The following is a 19455-nucleotide window of genomic DNA, read 5'->3' on the forward strand; positions in this document are numbered from 1 at the left end:
CTGGTAGCTCAGTTGGTTAGAGTGTTGTCCCAATATGCCAATGGTGCAGTTTTGATTCCTGGTCAGGGCACGCACATACAAGAATCAACCAGTGAATGCATAAATAAATAGAATAACAAATTGATGTTTCTCTCTTTTTCTTTTGCTTCCTTTCTTTCTTCAATAAATAAAAAAAATTAAAAAGGAATTATAGTAATAACATAATATTTCACATTGTTGCTAATATATAGAAGTACAGTCAATTTCTTGAATACTGACTTTGTATCTGTGACATAGCTAGTCATTTATTAGTTCTAATGGCTTTTTTTTAGATTTTTTAAAGGATTTTCTGCATACACAATTATGTCATCTGCAAATATATGGTTCTACTTCTTTTAAAATAACTTTTTAAAGATTTTACTAATTCATTTTAGATAGGAGAGAGAGAGAGAGAGAGAAAGGTGGGGTATTGGAGGAGCAGGAAGCATCAACTTGTAGTTGCTTCCTTTATGTGCCTTAATTGGGCAAGCCCAGGGTTTTGAACTGGTGACCTCAGCATTCCAGGTTGATGCTTTATCTGCTGTGCCACCATAGGTTAGGTTGCCCAGTTCAATTTTTTTTTTTAATAATGTTTATGCCTTTAATTTCTTTTTCGTGTCTATTTCAATAGCTGGGAATCATCACTATAATGTTTAATTGAAGTGGTGAGAGCTGACATCCTTGTTGTTTCTGATCTTAGGGGCAAATTATTTAGTGTTGTACTGTTAATTATGATATTAGTCTGGGTTTTTTGTAGGTTATCCTTCATCAGTTTGAGAAAGGTTTCTTCTGTTTTTGGTTTGCTGAGTATTTTTATTATGAAGTAGGTATATTGAATTTTTTTTAATCCTTTTAAGTGCATCTCAGTAACATTTTATTGTCTCCAAGTTATTCCTAATTTTCCCTTCCTATGTAGCTATAGTGATTTCTCCTCTTCATTTATAATTTAGAGTTTCTTTTTCGTAATCTATATTGCTAGGGGTTTATCATTTTTCTTATTTTCTTTTACTAACCTTGAGTTTAGTTTGCACTTTTTCTGGTTTAAGGTAAAACATTGATGATTAATTTGTGCAGCTCATCTTCTTTCTAACTATAGGCATTTAAAATGATAAAATTGCCTGACCTGTGGTGGCGCAGTGGATAAAGCGTCAACCTGGAAACACTGAGGTTGCCGGTTCGAAACCCTGGGCTTGCCTGGTCAAGGCACATATGGGAGTTGATGCTTCCTGCTCCTCCCCCCTTCTCTCTCTCTCTCTCTCCTCTCTATAATGAATAAATAAAAAAATCTAAAAAAATCTTTAAAAAAAAAATAAAATAAAATTTTGTCTGAATTACTATAGCTGAATTGCAAAATTTTTGCTATGTAGTGCTTTTTTTTTTTTTCCTTTTTGTATTTTTCTGAAGCTGGAAGTGGTGAGGCAGTCAGACAGACTCCCGCATGCGCCCGACTGGGATCCACCCGGCATGCCCACCAGGGGGTGATGCTCTGCCCATCTGGGGCATCGCTCTGCTGCAACCAGAGCCATTCTAGTGCCTGAGGCAGAGGCCACAGAGCCATCCTCAGGGCCCAGGCCAACTTTGCTCCAATGGAGCCTTGGCTGCGGGAGGGGAAGAGAGAGACAGAGAGGAAGGAGAGGGGGAGGGGTGGAGAAGCAGATGGGCGCTTCTCCTGTGTGCCCTGGCTGGGAATCGAACCTGGGATTCCCGCACGCCAGGCTGACGCTCTACCTCTGAGCCAACCGGCCAGGACCTATGTAGTGCTTTTTATTGTGGTTCAGTTTGAAATATTTTTTAATTTCCCTGTGGTTTATTCTTTGACCCTGGGTTATTTTGAAGTGTATTGTTAAATTTACAAAGATTTGGTGATTTTTGAGGTATCTTATTGTGATTAATTTCTTATTTAATACTTTTCTGATCAGGCAACATGTTCTCTGTAATTTTAGTCATTTGAAATTCATTGAAACTTGTTTTATGAGCCTGTGAGAAGAATGTCTGTTTTGCCGTGTTGGGTAGCATTCACTAACTGTCAGATTAAATTGATGGGTTGTACTCAGATATTCTATATTCTTTATTTTTTAATGAATTTGCTACTTCTCCCTTTCTTTAAAATTTTTATCATGTATTTTGAACTTTAAGATTGTTATGTCTTCTTAATGAATTTATCTTTTTATGATTATAAAATGCTCTTTATCTCTGGTAATTCTGTCTTGAAGTCTACTTTGATATAATATAACTACACCATCTTTCTTTACACTTGGGTTTGAGTTGTGTATATTTTTCTATATGATCAAAGTGTATAATGTATTTCTTGTAAACAATTGAATCTTGCTCGTAAGAAATCTAGTTGGATAATCTTTGTTTTCTAATTGCAATATGTAGAACACTTACACTTAATATGCTTATTGTATATTGTTAGATCTTCTGTCCTGGTATTTTGTATTTGTTTTATATATTTTTTGTTGTTCTTACCTGCCTTTCTTTGGGTTACTTGAGCATTTTTTAGTATTCTATTTTATCTCCTCTATTGACTTTATTTATGTGTGTTTTGCTTTTTTCCTTTTTTAGTGGTTGCTTAGAAATTATACTAGGGTGTTTCATTTATCACAGTCTTTATTTAAAAATATTTTACTGCTTCAGGAACTATATAAGAACCTCAGTTTACCTCAAATTACCCCCATCCTTCCTGTTTTGTTTGTTATCATGTATTTTAATTCTGTGTATCCTGTAAACCCCATAGTACATATTTATCTCTTCCATAAATAATTGTCATTCATATACACACACATAAATACACATACACATTTTGGACATTATAGTTATTGGCTTATTCACCTCTCTGGTACTATTTATTCTTTTCTGTAGAACTAGGTTTCTGTTACCATTTTCCTTCTGCTAAAATAAGTCTTTCTCACATTTCCTATAGTATCAATCTGCTGGAGGTATATTTTCTTAGCTTTGTCTGTCTGTTTATTTTGTCTCCATTTTTAAAGGATATTTTCACTAAATATAGAATTTTTGGTTGACAGTATTTTCTTTCAGTACTTTGCAGTCATTTCCATTGTCTTTTGGACAATGTAATTGTTTCTAATGAGAAATTAACTTCCATTCTTATGTTTATTTTCATTCATATAATATATTTCTTTCCTCCCTGACAGATTTTGCAATTTCTCTTTATTTTTGTTTTCAACAATTTGACTGTAATGTGTAGTTTTTGTTTTATTTATTCTGCTTACATTTTACTGAGTCTTGGATATGTGGGTTTGTGCCTTCATTTTTGAAAATTTTTGGCTATTATCTTTTTAGATTTTCTCTTTCTTTGCTTTTGAGACTCCAATTATATGAATTTGCTGTCATCCCAAAGCTCTTATATATTCTACTCCTGTTTCTTCTTTTTTAAACTCTTTTTTTCCTCTTTGTATTTCAGTTAGGATAATTAAGAATTAAGAGGTAAACTGTTCCAGCGCCTCTTGTAATAAAAAAAAAAGGTGTTTACATTTTGGCTATCCAAATGCTATTATCTGTCATTTTAGAATAAAATCATTCATTTGTTCAGACTCTTTAGCTCCATCACTAGTCTGTAACCTTCATGGTAGAAGGAAATATATTTTAAAAATTTGACTGGAACTTAAGAAACCTTTAGTTTTTACTGTTTTAGTGAATCAGATTTTAAAATATTAAAGAGTCGATATAGGAAATTAATACAGTATGTTCTTTAAAGAAAATTTTAGATAAAAATAAAAAGGAAATTTTAGAAATTTACTATTCTAAATTCTAGAAAATTTGTATTTATATATTTTATATTAGTCTATGAAATATTTGTTTGAAATTTTTTATTTGGTGATTTTACTCCCAATTTAGTCTTTTAAAAAGCTTAAAATAATGTGTAATTTGTTTATAATTGCTGTTTTTCATATTGGTTACAATTAGACTGGGAACATGAAGTTTTCATGAATAGTTGTATATTAATATAATTCACTTTTTCCCTACTCTTTTCTAATTTGCTAGAGGAATTCAATGACAGAATCTTGCGACCAGAGCTATCAAATGATGAAATGCTATCTCTTCATGAGGAGTTGCAAAAGATTTATAAAACATATTGTTTGGATGAAAGTATTGACAAAATTCGATTTGATCCTTTTATTGTAGAAGAGATTCAAAAAAGTAAGTCAGACATGAGAATGAATTCTATAGCTTTTTATAGCTTTCAGAGTTTTCTCTTGTGTTCTATTTATTATTGCAGCAGCTGTGTGAGATACGCTGGCAGCCATTATCCTAGTAGTCTACTAACTAGATAAAGATTTAAGAAACTTATTCATAGTTTACATAATTAATACTTGCCAGAACTGGAGCTTGGTTTTCCTAATTCCTCAATCTAGTGTGATTTCTGTACTTTACAGTGAAATTTTTATAAAACATGTTTGTATGCTATTTCACTGTCATGAATTTTAAATTAATGTGTCATGTATTTATGTTGTTCATGAACAATTTCTACAATGTAATTTTTTTAAAATAGTTGCTGAAGGCCCATATATAGATGTTGTGAAACTTCAAACTATGAGATGTCTTTTTGAAGCATATGAACATGTACTTTCTCTGTTGGAGAATGTGTTTACTCCTATGTTCTGTCACAGTGATGAGGTAAGTAAAAATATTAATCTTGTTGTAGGATTTTTCTGGAAAATTTAATACTGGGTTTGATATCATTTAGGTGAGTGATTCACATAACAAAATAAAAGAAAAATAAAACATGGTTAAGAAAGTGAATACTCTTTTATTATATAACTTAATGGAGATTAGAAGTTAATTTTAAAATATTCTCAATACCAAAATCGTGTGTGTGTGTGTGTGTGTGTGTGTGTATGTGTGTGTGAGAGAGAGAGAGAGAGAGAGAAGGAAACACTAGATAGATTGTGTCCAAATTGATATATCTGATTTGCTAAATGCCTGAGTGGCTTGATGGTACTTTAGAGAAATAAAAACCCCATACTTGTATATACATTATTTATAGGCCTGTGGAAATCAAATGGCCTTAATATCTTTATTTGCAATATTTTAATTCTTATTCTATTTGACTGTGATTGTGTTCTCTTGATTAAATAATGTTTTGTTTTTTTACACTGGAAAGTAGTACTGTATAGTAAAGTAGCATGTTTCAGTATTAAATATTAGCTTGATAAATCACAATTATTTTTGAAGTATTTCAGACAACTTTTAAGAGGTGCAGAATCACCGACACGCAATTCAAAATTCAATAGGTAGGTATATTTAATCATATATATGTTTTATTTTTTTACTTGTTGCTAATTGTTCTGTGATGGCATCATTGTCTTTATTACCTATTTGTCTGTGAGTATGTTGTTCTATTACTACGTAAGTAGACAAGACATTTTACTAAAGAACTGTAGAGCTGTACTACATACAGTAAGAAAATGCCTAAAATTCTTTTAGAAAACTTTAACAAGATATATACCATTGCCTTGTCAGTCTCATAATTAGTACACATTATTGTTTGATTACCTGCTTTATTGGCAACTATGGACTGCATGCATAAATGAAATCACAGATAACTCAGTTTTAATTTAAAAAAATTTTGTTTTTGACAGAGTCAGAGAGAGGGACAGATAGGGACAGACAGGAAGGGAGAGAGATGAGAAGATCAGTTTTTCATTGCGGCACCTTAGATGTTCATTGATTGCTTTCTCATATGTGCCTTGAACCAGGGAGGGGGGCTACAGCAGAGCGAGTGACCCCTTGCTCAAGCCAGCAACCTTGGGCTCAAGACAGCAACTTTGAGCTTCAAGCCAGCAACTTTTGGGCTCAAGTTAGCGACCATGGGGTCGCTATGCTCAAGCCAGCCACCTGCAGTCAAGCTGGTGAGCCCGTGCTCAAGCTGGATGAGCCGGCATTCAAGCCGGCAACCTCAGGGTTTTGAACCTGGGTCCTCCGCATCCCTGTCTGACGCTCTATCCACTGCACCCACCGCCTGGTCAGGCTGACTCAGTTTTAGATAGTAGTTCCCCCTGCCCTACCCCGGGAGTTTTTATTAGAGTACTTACTGGTTATAAAAGTAGAGGAGTATTCCTGCCCTTCCCTTCTGGCTCTCTAAAATATCATATAAGTGTGCATAGTTAAATGACCTAAAGAAAGGTAACAAAAGAAAGAAACCTTATCCTTTTATAAATTAAATAATGTCTTGATTTGTACTTAAATTATAATTTGTGCAAAATTGACACACACACACACATATATATATATATATTTTTTCTTTTTCTTTCTTCTTCTTCTTCTTTTCTAAGTGAGAGGAGGGCAGATAAAGAGACAGTCTCGCATGTGCCCTGACTGGAATCCACCCAGCAACCCCTGTCTGTGGCTTTGCCTAATTGAGGCCATGCTCACACTGAATTATTTTTAGTGCTATCGTCAGTGACTGAGGGCAGTGTACTCAAGCCAATTGAGCCGTGGCTGCAGGAGGGGAAGAGAGAAAGAGGAAGAAGAGAGAGGGAGAGGGGTGGAGAAGGAGACGGTTGCTTTTCCTATGTACTCTGATTGGGAATTGAACCCAAGACATCCACATGCTGGGCTGACACTCTATGACTGAGCCAACCAGCCAGGGGTGACACAGATATTAAATGGATTAACCTAAATGATACTCACATTGCTCAACACCTTCCAGTTTGAGCAAGGATCTAATAAAGATATAAAGAAATTGGAAATGTGCAAAGAGAAAGTAGATAGAAATGGAGTAGTTTTATAGACAGACAGTACAAAGAAAAATGTGAAAATCTTAGCCATGGGGAGAATATGTATATTGCATTTTCTGATATAGCCAAGGGTTGTAGAAATGTTGAAATTTTTTTGAATGTTGAATATTGTTACATAATGCCTCAATATAAGTAGTATGCATGCAATAACTTTTCTGAAAGGTGGAAAATGTCTTTATGATTCTTTATAAAAATAATCACTCCATTTTCCTAGGAATTACAGCCATGAAATATAACTGTATTTAATGGAAATTCCATAAATGCTATTTAAATTAGCATTCTTTATCCAATCCATGTGCCTCTTCTTTCATTTGAATACTTTTTCAAACCTTTTATGGAATTTTCCAGCATCACTTGAGAAGCAGGTGAAATTTCTCCCTGTTTATAGACTTAGGATTGGAGTCTATACCAGGATATTAAGTTAATGAAACTCCTATATAGGACCATTTAAGGTGAGGTGGTTCTTTGATGTTATAAGCCCACAGAATAGCTAAGTCTAAGTCAGGGTCTTAAATTCAGAGATGGAAAGCGTTCTTTGCTGCTTTGAGAACACCTACTTGTCTTCAACATATTAGTGCACTTATTTTGCTGGTTTTAAAATAAAATAAACAGGAAGAAAATATGGGTTCTGTTCATTCTAGTACTGACTGTGGTCTTTTAAAGTAAAATAAGTTTTTCTTGATATTGATCTAACTCTAATATTAACTGTTACTTCTATCAGGACTCTGCTTAAAGACTCATTTACCTGTTATGTAGAATAAGTAAAAGGCTTTCTTTAATTCTTTCATTGAAAATTTAAGAGTAGCATTGCTCATCTGCTGTTAAATGACTTAAATATGTAAAATATTTATTCATATGTTTTGACTGTATTCTATTTAATTGTATCTTAAAGGTAAAACCTTAATACATATTGTTTAATTTCATACTCAAAGCACAGCTTAAAAAATATTTAGAGATATTTTGTTAACTTTGCTTCTTAGCTTAAAATATACTTTTTAAAATATATAAACTTAAAACATGCAAAGCATGCATAATTATATTTAATATAGAAATGAATTTCATGTTGGAAAATACAGGTTTGTTTTCTGTGCCAAGTTTCTGGTGGCTTAGTCTCTGCATACGTCCCACTGTGTCAAACAGGTGGTATGCCTATATAAGGGCAAGAAATACAAATTATTTTCTGACATACTGAGTTTTTAAGAACTTTTTTTTAATACTCCAGAACAGTGTTTTCGACCACTGGTCTGCAGACCAGTCCACCAGAAATTTTGTCCTGATCTACAAAAGAGTTAACCACCTTAATGTTGTATGATGATTATAGATCCAGTGATCTTAGTTAAATTCACTTATGCTCAGAGTGATTTCTGCCTTAGCAGATTCTCCTATTTTCACTGGTCCCCAAGTGTAAAAAGGTTGAAAACCACTGCTCTAGAATTCATATCCCAAACCCCTCCAAAACAGCTTTTGTACTTTGTTTTTCTTTCCTTTATCATATTATTCATAAGAATTCCTTCCCTTTGCAAAGATGAATACTGTCCACCTGTGTAACTTTTAAAGCTTTTAAATTTTGTTTTGTGTTCTGAAATGAAACTTGTTTAATATCTGAGCTTTCTCTCTCTCCTTTCTTACATAATTTCACATATCTGTTATTGCAGAGGTAGCCTAAGTTTGGATGATTTTCGGTAAGTCTAGAGACAGCATGTGATTCTTTTCTGTATAAGTTATTTGTTTAAATCCAGAAAGTACAGTTAGACAAACCTAAGTACAACTAAAAAGGAAAATAATGAATCACTCTGCCATTACTGCCTTTATATTAGCCAATTGGGATATCTTTTTAAAATTAGCCTCTACTTTGATTATAGCTATCCCATTTGAAATAGCAATATATCCTTATGTCATCATAAAGTAAAAATGTTATGATAAAAATAAAATGATAAAGCCAGTCTCTGGCTTTTCAAGGTTTATTGATTCAATTTTTTGTTTGTTACTGATTTTGCTGAATTACTAGTGTTTAAAGAATTTTTTTAAAGCTGGAAGTGCAGTATTTCTTTATTTCTGGGCATAATCACAAGTGTGATATTTTAGAAATAGGTCATATTTCAGAAAGCCCAATTTTTTTATAATCTATCTAGGTTCTAGAAACTAGAGATGGATTTATCTAAATTCTAGCTGTTTAGATTTTAATAATATTTTGTTAACATTTTCATATTTGTTTTTGGAAACATTTTTGTAAGAATTGTGTTCACAGTTCGAGATTTTAAAAAATATTAATTGCATGCTTGTTTAAATAAAATAATCTTCTAGTTTACCCTTTTTACTGTAAAATACTTTAATTATTCTTAGAGTTTTTCCAGTTTCAAAATCAAATTTGATTTGCTTCTTGGACATGTATAACATGCATATGTCATTATATACTTGGTGTAATTGAAGCTTGATCAGCTTCTATTTCTATAATTATTGCATTATGTTAGTAAATTTTGCTTGTAAAAATAATAGTTATCTATTAAGCATTCAAAACAAACTTTTTTGGATTTAAAAATAGTCATTTTTATTTGGGTATCTGTTGTAAGGCCAATAGTGAGTATGAGTTTTAAATTGGATATAAGTTATGTTTTTATTTGTTGAAACATGAAGCAGAAGGTCTTAATGGAGGAATTTTGGCTTTTTTGTGTTGTTTTACAGCTTTCTGCTTTTAGAAATTTGTTTCGAAAAAGATAATAAAACCAAAATATATTAGTTTATTATGGTTAATGGTAATATATATGGCAGAGCAAGCTGCTTTCTTAGGCTACATTTACTTTTATCCTCATACTTATTACTAACCCTTCCCTTTGAATTTTATCTTTTTTTAATTACTTTGAAGTTAAGTAAGGTGCATTTTATACTGCATTTTTCTTTTGTGTATTAATATGATTATAGAGTTGAATTTTGCTTAAACATTTTTAGTCATAGAGGACAGAATTATTTTTTAGTTCTGTCTTATAATGAAGTGCTGAGAAGCTAGAAGTTTTATATATTTCTTCTTTTACACTACACTTTTTAGCAGTACAGTTCTAAATGAATATTCTGCTTTGAACTTTGTCAATCATATTTTAAAAATTGATTTCAAAATATGTATGGCAATAAGAGTTCTGTACCACTAGGGGGCTCTCATCTTTAAACATTTTAGTTCAGCGAATGTTTCAAATGTTTGTTAATAAATATTGTTTATGTATTTACATATCCCCCTATTTTTAAACTTTAAATCTTTTGCTTTGAGATGTTGAGATAATCTATGACTGAGAACTCCAAAAAGTTATGTTAGCTATAACTTCACAACTATTTTTATTATTATTACAGTAAACTAGACTATTGAGACAATATTCTTGTGATTGATACATTTTTAGGAGCACACAGAAAAGGGGAGAATCATTTGGAATCAGCAGAATAGGTAGCAAAATTAAAGGAGTATTCAAGAGCACCACCATGGAGGGAGCTATGTTGCCTAATTATGGTTTAGCAGAAGGTGAAGATGACTTTGTAAGTAAATATTCTTTAATTTGATGTATACAACTTCATACTTGCAATAGTATGAAAATTGGATATGCTCACTTGTTATTTTCCCTCTTCTTTATTTTACTTCTTATTTCATACTTCCATTATATTTCCCATTCTTTCATTAGTTATTATATTTCATGGTGCTAATCTAATTTTTTAAAATTCCTGAGCACTAAGTTAGTACTTACTAAGGCTAGAATGGCTTTTTGTTAAGCTGAGTCAAACAATTTACCATATTTTGATTAGGCTTTTACTTCATATTCTGATCTTATCCCTTTCCAACTATTAGATATGGTCCAGACATACAGAATTGTTCATAAATGTCCTAAACTCTTGCTGCTCAAACTGTGATATGTGGATCAACTGGATCAGCATTACCTGGGAGCTTGTTAGAAACACAGAATCTCAGGCTTTAACCTAGATCAACTGAATCATAATTTGCCTTTTAATAGGATCTCCAATTGATATATATGCACATTACACCCACTATGCTCTTCTAATTCTCTAAATTGTTGCACATGTTGTTCTTGAAATGCCCACCCCATGAACCCTTACCTGAGTCCCCAAGTAGAATTGAACATTTTTTCCTTTGTGTTCCTGTTAGGTCATATGTTAAAACATATACCATATTATATTTGAAATTATATGTTTATTATTGTCTTTCCTACCAATTAGTGAGTTCCATAAAGTTCCAAATACTGTCTTACTTTTCATTTGTTTAATAAATATTTATTGATCCTGAATTCTCATTTTGCTCTTTAATCACTTTGAGCACTGTAGATAAAAAGAATACTAAGACTTTTAAATTCACTAACCTTTGGTATCAAAGGGATGGATAGTAGTGATTGAATTGGTAATAACTAAGAAGGAGATAGAGGACAAAAGAGTAAATAAATCCATTTTTCCTCTTTACCCCTTCCTTTTGACCTCTTTCTCATTGCATTGATGATATGTTAAGGAGACTCACTGCTTCTTTATAATTTAAATGGAAGAAAATCTCATTTGATCCATTTTTCCTTTTTAGATAATCCAGATAATATTTTTTCTCTTTAAGCCCTGTTTTTCCTTAAAAGTGTGGGTAGAATAAAGACAGTAGACTAGAGGAAGGAGTCTTTTTTCAAAATAAGTTTTATTTATATATTTTTTAAATATAAGTTGTTTTTAATTTTAATTTATTGTGTTTACATAGATTCTAGTGTCTCCCCCAGTACATCCCTTCTCCCCTGTGTTCCCCACAACATTCTCCTTATTTATGTTTTTTTAATTTTAAGCATATTATAATCTAAATTTTAAAAATAATATAGAAAGTAGAAAAAATTTAAAGTGGCACTCATAAACCTACCATCTAATAACCACTTCTATTAACATTTTGGTGATTTTCTTTAAAAAAAAAATCTATCCCTTTCTATGTCCATTGATTAGGCTATATTATATATTGTTTGCTGTCCTGCTTACTCCCCACTTAATATTATAACAAAAGCATTTACCTCTGTTACTGTGAACTTCTCAAAACATAATTTTTGTGGGGGCAGATATACTTTTTATATTTCATTCTTCCTGATTATATGAAATGTAATCTGCATTTTTGCTTCAGGAATAGAAGGGTATCTTTATTTTTTTTATTTTTATTTATTTATTTTTTTTGCATTTTTCTGAAGCTGGAAACAGGGAGAGACAGTCAGACAGACTCCCGCATGCACCCTACCGGGATCCACCCAGCACGCCCACCAGGGGCGATGCTCTGCCCACCAGGGGACGATGATCTGCCCATCCTGGGCATCGCCATGTTGCGACCAGAGCCACTCTAGCGCCTGAGGCAGAGGCCACAGAGCCATCCCCAGCGCCTGGGCCATCTTTGCTCCAATGGAGCCTTGGCTGCGGGAGGGGAAGAGAGAGACAGAGAGGAAGGCGCGGTGGAGGGGTGGAGAAGCAAATGGACGCTTCTCCTGTGTGCCCTGGCCGGGAATCGAACCCGGGTCCTCCGCACGCTAGGCCGACGCTCTACCGCTGAGCCAACCGGCCGGGGCCAGAAGGGTATCTTTAAAAAGTTGAGAGTTCTTTTTTATAGTGACACCAGAAAGAAGGAAACTCTTTTTTTTTTTTTTCCCCTTTTTTTTTTTTTGTATTTTTCCGAAGCTGGAAACGGGGAGAGACAGTCAGACAGACTCCCGCATGCGCATGACCGGGATCCACCCGGCATGCCCACCAGGGGCGACGCTCTGCCCACCAGGGGGCGATGCTCTGCCCCTCCGGGGCGTCGCTCTGCCGCGACCAGAGCCACTCCAGCACCTGGGGCAGAGGCCAAGGAGCCATCCCCAGTGCCTGGGCCATCTTTGCTCCAATGGAGCCTCGGCTGCGGGAGGGGAAGAGAGAGACAGAGAGGAAGGCGCGGTGGAGGGGTGGAGAAGCAAATGGGCGCTTCTCCTATGTGCCCTGGCCGGGAATCAAACCCGGTTCCCCCGCACGCCAGACCGACGCTCCACCGCTGAGCCAACCGGCCAGGGCCGAAAGAAGGAAATTCTTGATTCTTTATTGGAACCAAAAATAGTAATAATGGAAAGTAAGAGAAGAGGGCAAAGTAATCTTTGATACTCTGAAAAGAAAATCAAGAGATGGATAGGGTGTTGACCCAGACCAAGGTGGTGTCACTTAGGATTTATTGTTATTATTTTAATTTTTTCTTTTTAAAGAGAGAGAGAGACAGACAGGAAGGGGAGAGATGAGAAGCATCAACTCCTAGTTGTGCCACCTTAGTTGTCCATTGATTGCTTCTCATATGTGCCTTGACTGGGGACCTCCAGATAGGCCAGTGACTCCTTGCTCAAGCCGGTGACCTTGGCTCAAGCCAGCGACCTTTGGGCTCAAGCTAGCGACCTTGGACTTTATGCCAGCAACCTTGGGGCTCTAGCCAGTGACCATGGGGTCATGTCTATGTTCCTACGCTCAAGCCAGCCACCCCATGCTCAAGCTGGTAATCTCATGCTCAAGCTGACAACCTTGGGCTTTGAACCTGGGTCCTCAGTGTCCTAGGGCCTAGGATTTATTATTATTATTTATTATTATTATTATTATTATTATTATTTTTTTTTTTTAGAGAGAGACAAAGGCAGAACAGACAGACAGGAAGGGAGAGAGAGGAGAAGCATCAGCTTGTAGTTGCGGCACTTTAGTTATTCATTGATTGCTTCTAACGCATACCTTGACCAGGGGTGGGGTTAGGTGAGGTGCAAGTGGGGGCTCCAGCCAAGCCAATGACTCCTTACTCAAGCCATTGGCCAATGAACTTGGAGTTAAGCTAGTGACCTTGGGCTTCAAGCCAGCGACTTTTGGGCTCAAACTAGCAACCATGGATCATGTTGATGATCCCACGCTCAAGTGAGCAACCTAAGGGTTTCAAACCTGGGTCCTCAGTGTCCAAGATCAACATTCTATCTACTGCACCACCACTGCTCAGGTGAAAAACAGTCTTAATTGTATAAAAGTGGATTCTTTTCAAACATGTTTTCTAACTTTACATTATTTAATGTTTTAGTGAATACCTGTACATTTTCCCAGTTTAAAAATTTTATTTGGAATAAATACTTTTATTAGAATAGATTCTCAGAAATAGAATCACTTGGTTGAAACTGTTTTATGGCTCTTTATAAATACATAATGTCAAAACGCTTTCTTTATAGAAAGGTTGTGCCCAGTATAACTAGTAACCAACAATACAGGATGGGGCAAACTCAAAACAGTTGTGAGTATGTAAAACACAGTTTATTCTTACATTATTAATATTGTACTACTTATTTGTATTTTAACTGTATATTATATGTAATTATATGTATATTTGGGTGAGACACAAGTAGGTTTACAGTTATTTGTATGGAAAATAATATATTAATAAAGAATAATATGAGAATAAACTTGCATGCTGCTTACAACTGTAAGCCTACTTTTGCCTACCCCTGTATATCAGTGATCCAGTTTATCTGGGCAGTCTCCATCAATGGCTATTTAACATTTATAAAATTTCATAGCCCTAAATGAAAAAATATCAGTGCATTAACTTTTACTTTTTATTATAAAAGTTAAATATTTTTCTATATATTTGTATTTTTAATATCTTTTCCAATTATCTGAAGTGTCTGTTTCCTATTTTCTATTGAACTTTCAACATATAGGTGATGTAACAAAACCTGAAGTTGATTCTGGGACTTGTAATTTTTTTATCTTTATATTTTCAGTAGAAAATTTAATATCACCTAATTTTCAAAAGTATTAAAAATCAGAGAATTTATATGGACATATTAATTTATCTCAGGTCTGAAAGTCCTGGAAATACTACATTTTTCCTGTTTTTTTTTTTTTTTCTTTCCAGATTGAAGAAGGTATTGTTGTACTGGAAGATGACTCTCCAGTGGAAGCTGTGAGCACACCTAATACTCCCCGAAACCTTGCTGCATGGAAAATTAGCATTCCATATGTAGACTTTTTTGAAGATCCCTCTTCGGAAAGGAAGGAGAAAAAAGAAAGAATACCTGTGTTTTGTATTGATGTTGAAAGGAATGATAGGAGAGCGGGTAGGAAGCTTTTGAGTACCTTTCTTAAACGATTCTGGTAGTCTGTATTTATCAGGAATGATAAACATTTCATCATTTTTAACTATTGAGTATGACTGCATATCCTAAAGGTAATTGTCTAGAACAGAAAATTGAATGAAAGCTTAGGGTTTTTAGGTTATCTCTGTTACCAGTTAACTAACTTGTTCAACCAACGCTTACTGAGTAGATGCCTTCAAGACACCTGACAATCCAACAAGGCATTTTATATCATGTTTCTTTAATGGTTTTTCTCCCATCATTAGTCACTATACTTAATTGACTTAATGCATATAGCACTATATCAGATATAATACCAATTTAATTAAGACAGCATTTCTCCTCCATATTTTTCAGCAGATTAGAATTGATAGAAGAATGCTGAAACACAACTTTACAAGTTTTTTTCATGTTTTGCTATATTTTTTATTTTGGTTGTTTTTACATGTGGACTATAATAGTAACGAGTAAATAACATCCATAGCGAGTTTAACAGTCCCCACCCTAGGCTTTGCTTTGTTCAAGAGCTGGGTCAGTCTGTATAAGCAAAAGCACATCAAAGTGCACGTTTGGGAATGATGAGCTGGAAGATAAACTCAGGAAGAGGGAACTGTGATGAAGAAGGACGAAAAGTGGCAGTGTTAGGAAATGGTTAAGAAAGGGGACTAAGTAAAAAAAAACACAAACAAAAAAAAAAAGGGGACTAAGTGATAGTGTGAAGGTCAGTGCTAATAATTCCCCTTATGTTCTTCAAAAAGTATTAGGTTTTCTCGGAAGCTCATCTTATTTCAAGAACATAAAGCATAGGAATGAGGAAGGAAGAATGCTCAGAATGCCAGGCAGTCTTGCTATACCCAGTTCTGAGTCTGCTACTTGATTTTGTTATAGTTACCACTCAGTATTGCTAGATGCTGTTATATCTCAACATTCTAATTAGTGCAGAAACTATTGTTGATTTTATAGACTGATTTCAGTTTTGTTTGCAACTTTTGTCTGCTGTCTCTATTAATTGGCATTTTAAGTGTTAGAATTGAGAAGATCCTGGTTAGCTTCTGGGTTCAGTTTCTTCCTGTGCCTAGTACTTAAAGTCTGGCTCTTGTCTCTCCCAAAATTATTTAAAACAAAATTTTGACTATTCATCCTGTCAATATAAATAAATTTTTGTGAGCATGTAGTGACTTTTACCTCCTTTTGAAAGATTTATGTATGATATGGTATACTTTTAAATATTTTGGGAATATATTTTTTACTTTTGCCTTTTGGACAGCTTTCAGTTTTGTTCTTTATTTTAAAAACTTTGGCTTAATAATTTAACCATAAAACTAAAACTTAAAAATCAAAACAAAAATCTTAAAACTTGTGTTCTGAGGATAATTTTTGTCAGCAATGCTGACTTTTATGGTCAATGTAATACATGCTCTTCGTAAGCCATGTCCTATGAGGGGGAGAAAGTTTATCATTTAAATACTACATTGATTTTATATGCAGAGCAAAATAGCAATTTTAGGGTTTTTAAAACCAAAACTAAATATAATATGAATCTTTTAAGACCAGTATTGAAGTTTGATTTATAGGGTGTGACCATAGCAGGTTGGTTTTTTCAAATACCTGTGTTGTTTTTGGGTTGTTGTGGTTTGAGTTGACTTGATTACTTGCCTTTTTAAAAAAATGCTAGAATGACATGATAATTTTACTTTTTTTTTTTTCAGAGACAGTCAGAGAGAGGGATAGACAGGGAAAGACAGACAAACGGAGAGATGAGAAGCATCAATCATTACTTTTTTGTTGGCATTGCGACACCTTAGTTCATTGATTGCTTTCTCATATGTGCCTTGACCACGGGCCTTCAGCAGACCGAGTAACCCCTTGCTCTAACCAGAGACCTTGGGTCCAAGCTGGTGAGCTTTTGCTCAAGCCAGCTGAGCCTGCGCTCAAGCTGGTGACCTCAGGGTCTCGAATCTGGGTCCTTGGCATCGCAGTCCGATGCTCTATCCACTGCGCCACTGCCTGGTCAGGCCAATTTTTCTTTGCACATATATAGATAGAGATTAGAAGCATCAAATCGTAGGTGTATCACTATAGTTCACTGATTACTTCTCATACATGCCTTGACCCAGGAGGCTCCAGCTGAGCCAGTGACCCCTTGCTCAAGCCAGAGATCCCACAATCAGGTTGATGGTCCTTTGCGCAAGCCAGTGCAATCCTGCACTCAAGATGGCAACCCCAGGTTTCAATCCTGGGTTCTCAGCATTTCAGGTTCATGCTCTATCCATTGCGTCACCCCTGGTCAGGCTAGAATACACAAGATGCTAAAAATAGCAATATTTTTGGGGTGCTCACTCTGTGCTTTGCACTGTACAAAAGTGCCTTACAGCAGTGGTCCCCAACCCCCGGGCCGCAGACCGGTACCGGTCTATGGGCCATTTGGTACTGGTCTGCAGAGAAAGAATAAAGAGCTTACATTATTTTCGTTTTATTTATATTTAAGTCTGAACGATGTTTTATTTTTTAAAAATGACCAGATTCCCTCTGTTACATCCGTCTAAGACTTACTCTTGATGCTGTCTCAGTCACGTGATACATTTATCCGTCCCACCCTAAAGGCCAGTTCGTGAAAATATTTTCTGACATTAAACCAGTCCGTGGCCCAAAAAAAGGTTGGGGACCACTGCCTTACAGGGATTATTTTATGTAATAGATATCATTATTTTTATGCTAAGCAAACTAAGGCACAGTGAGGTTATTTGTTCAAATTTACATACAGGGCAGGGCAAAAAGTACTCATAGTTGTGAGTACATGAAACACAGAATTTATTCTTATTCTTATTATTTATTAATTATTATATTTTCCATACGAACAACTGTAAACCTACTTTTGCCCTACCCTGTAGTTAGTAAATTGGGGAACTGTAATTGGAATAGGTGGGTTAATGCGACTTATTCTTTAAATCATTAGTTCTTGCTGTCTGGTTTGGTAGCCACTGTCCACATGTGGTAATTAATATTAGGTTTTATTGAAATTTCAGTTCTTTACTTATACTAGCCACATTTTAAGTGATTAGTAACTAATAGCAGTTATATTAGTACAGATAATATGGAACATTCACAGAACTTGCAGAAAATTCTCTTGAATAGGCTGTTCTATACTGTATTAGATCAAGACAATTAGTAAATATTTGAGAGACCCAAAATTGACTACAAGTATTTTATGAGAAATACCATTTTTGTGAAATTTAGAAAATAATCATAATTGTATAATTTTTGAAGTTGATGTCAGCTCTATGATTCTGTGGTAGAAAAATGTATATATTATTGAGATAACTTTATAAATAGATGAAATTTACTCTTCTAAAATATTTAAAATTAAAAGGAGATAAAATATATTAATAATGTGATGCCAAGAAATAATAAATTATTAAGACTGGAATAATTTTCAGCTCTGAATACTTGAAGTTTTAAATACTTTTAATAGTAGTTTATAAAATTATTTATTATTTAGTGTGTATTCATTCAATTTACAGTTGGGCATGAGCCTGAACATTGGTCTGTCTATAGAAGATATCTTGAATTCTATGTACTTGAATCAAAACTAACAGAATTTCATGGTATGTTGTCCTTTTTGTATAAAACATTACTTTTTAATCTTAGCTTTCTTGAAGGCTGTTGCACCAAATTAATTAATTTTTTTTAATTCAGTGAGAGGACGGGAGGCAGAGAGACAGACTCCTGCATGCACCCCAACTGGGATCCACCTAGCAAGCCCACTAGGAGACAGTGCTCTGTCCATCTGGGGCATTACTCCATTGCTTAGCAACTGAGCTCTTCTTAGTGCCTGAGGCGGGGGCCATGGAGCCAACCTCAGTGCCCAGGGCCAAGCCGCTCCCGTGGAGCCATGGCTGCAGGAAGAGAGAGAGAGAGAGAGAGAAGCAAGAGAGGAAGGGGTGGAGAAGCAGATGGATACTTCTCTTGTGTGCCCTGACCGGAAATTGAACCAGGGACATCCACATGCTGGGCCAATACTCTACCACTGAGCAAACCTGCCAGGGCCACAAATTAATTTTTTATTTTAAGTAATATTAACTAAGAAATGTAATAGTGACACTTGTGTATGCTGCTGTTGATGATAGGAACAAACTTTTTATCTTATTTCTTCTTGCTTATATTTTTAGTTTTTACAATGCACATTTATTGCTTTTCAAATAATATTAAAATGTGAAAGATAGTTATTCTTTAACTGTATTTTAGAAAAGGTTCTCTTTCCAATTTTTATTATGACATGTTAGAAATTTAAACCAGGTATTTCAGAGGTGCTCTGTTCTTTTACTATTATCTTTTTTGGTAGACATGTTTACTGTGCCTTATGGCAAATGTTTTAATTTAGCTCTTAGATTTAGGTATGGAAACAAAATTTGTAGATAAATATTTCTTTTGAGGCTAGATCAATCAGAAAAGGAGAGTACTTCTCCTTTTTAGTTCTTCTGCTCCCATATTAGTCTCTGATCTATCTATTTATATTAGTTAATATTAGGGATATAGTTACAAAGTATTTCCAGTCA

General features: G+C 34.6%; 1 protein-coding gene across 6 annotated transcripts in view; it reads left to right on the top strand.

Annotated features, from left to right (window-relative positions):
• SNX14 (sorting nexin 14) overlaps window positions 1–19455 on the top strand; it is a 96497-nt gene that overhangs the window by 54805 nt on the left and 22237 nt on the right. For 4 of the 6 annotated variants that reach the window (XM_066358923.1, XM_066358924.1, XM_066358922.1 and 1 more), the window contains exons 13-19: window positions 4024–4179; window positions 4532–4656; window positions 5215–5273; window positions 8435–8461; window positions 10166–10298; window positions 14680–14881; window positions 18421–18504. In XM_066358923.1, coding sequence (XP_066215020.1) covers window positions 4024–4179; window positions 4532–4656; window positions 5215–5273; window positions 8435–8461; window positions 10166–10298; window positions 14680–14881; window positions 18421–18504 — 786 coding nt within the window. The remainder of the gene's footprint in view (window positions 1–4023; window positions 4180–4531; window positions 4657–5214; window positions 5274–8434; window positions 8462–10165; window positions 10299–14679; window positions 14882–18420; window positions 18505–19455) is intronic. The other 2 variants (XM_066358926.1, XM_066358927.1) reach the window with 1 other exon arrangement.

The sequence above is a fragment of the Saccopteryx leptura genome, chromosome 1 (genome assembly GCF_036850995.1).
Source record: "Saccopteryx leptura isolate mSacLep1 chromosome 1, mSacLep1_pri_phased_curated, whole genome shotgun sequence".
In the NCBI taxonomy this organism is placed as follows: domain Eukaryota; kingdom Metazoa; phylum Chordata; class Mammalia; order Chiroptera; family Emballonuridae; genus Saccopteryx; species Saccopteryx leptura.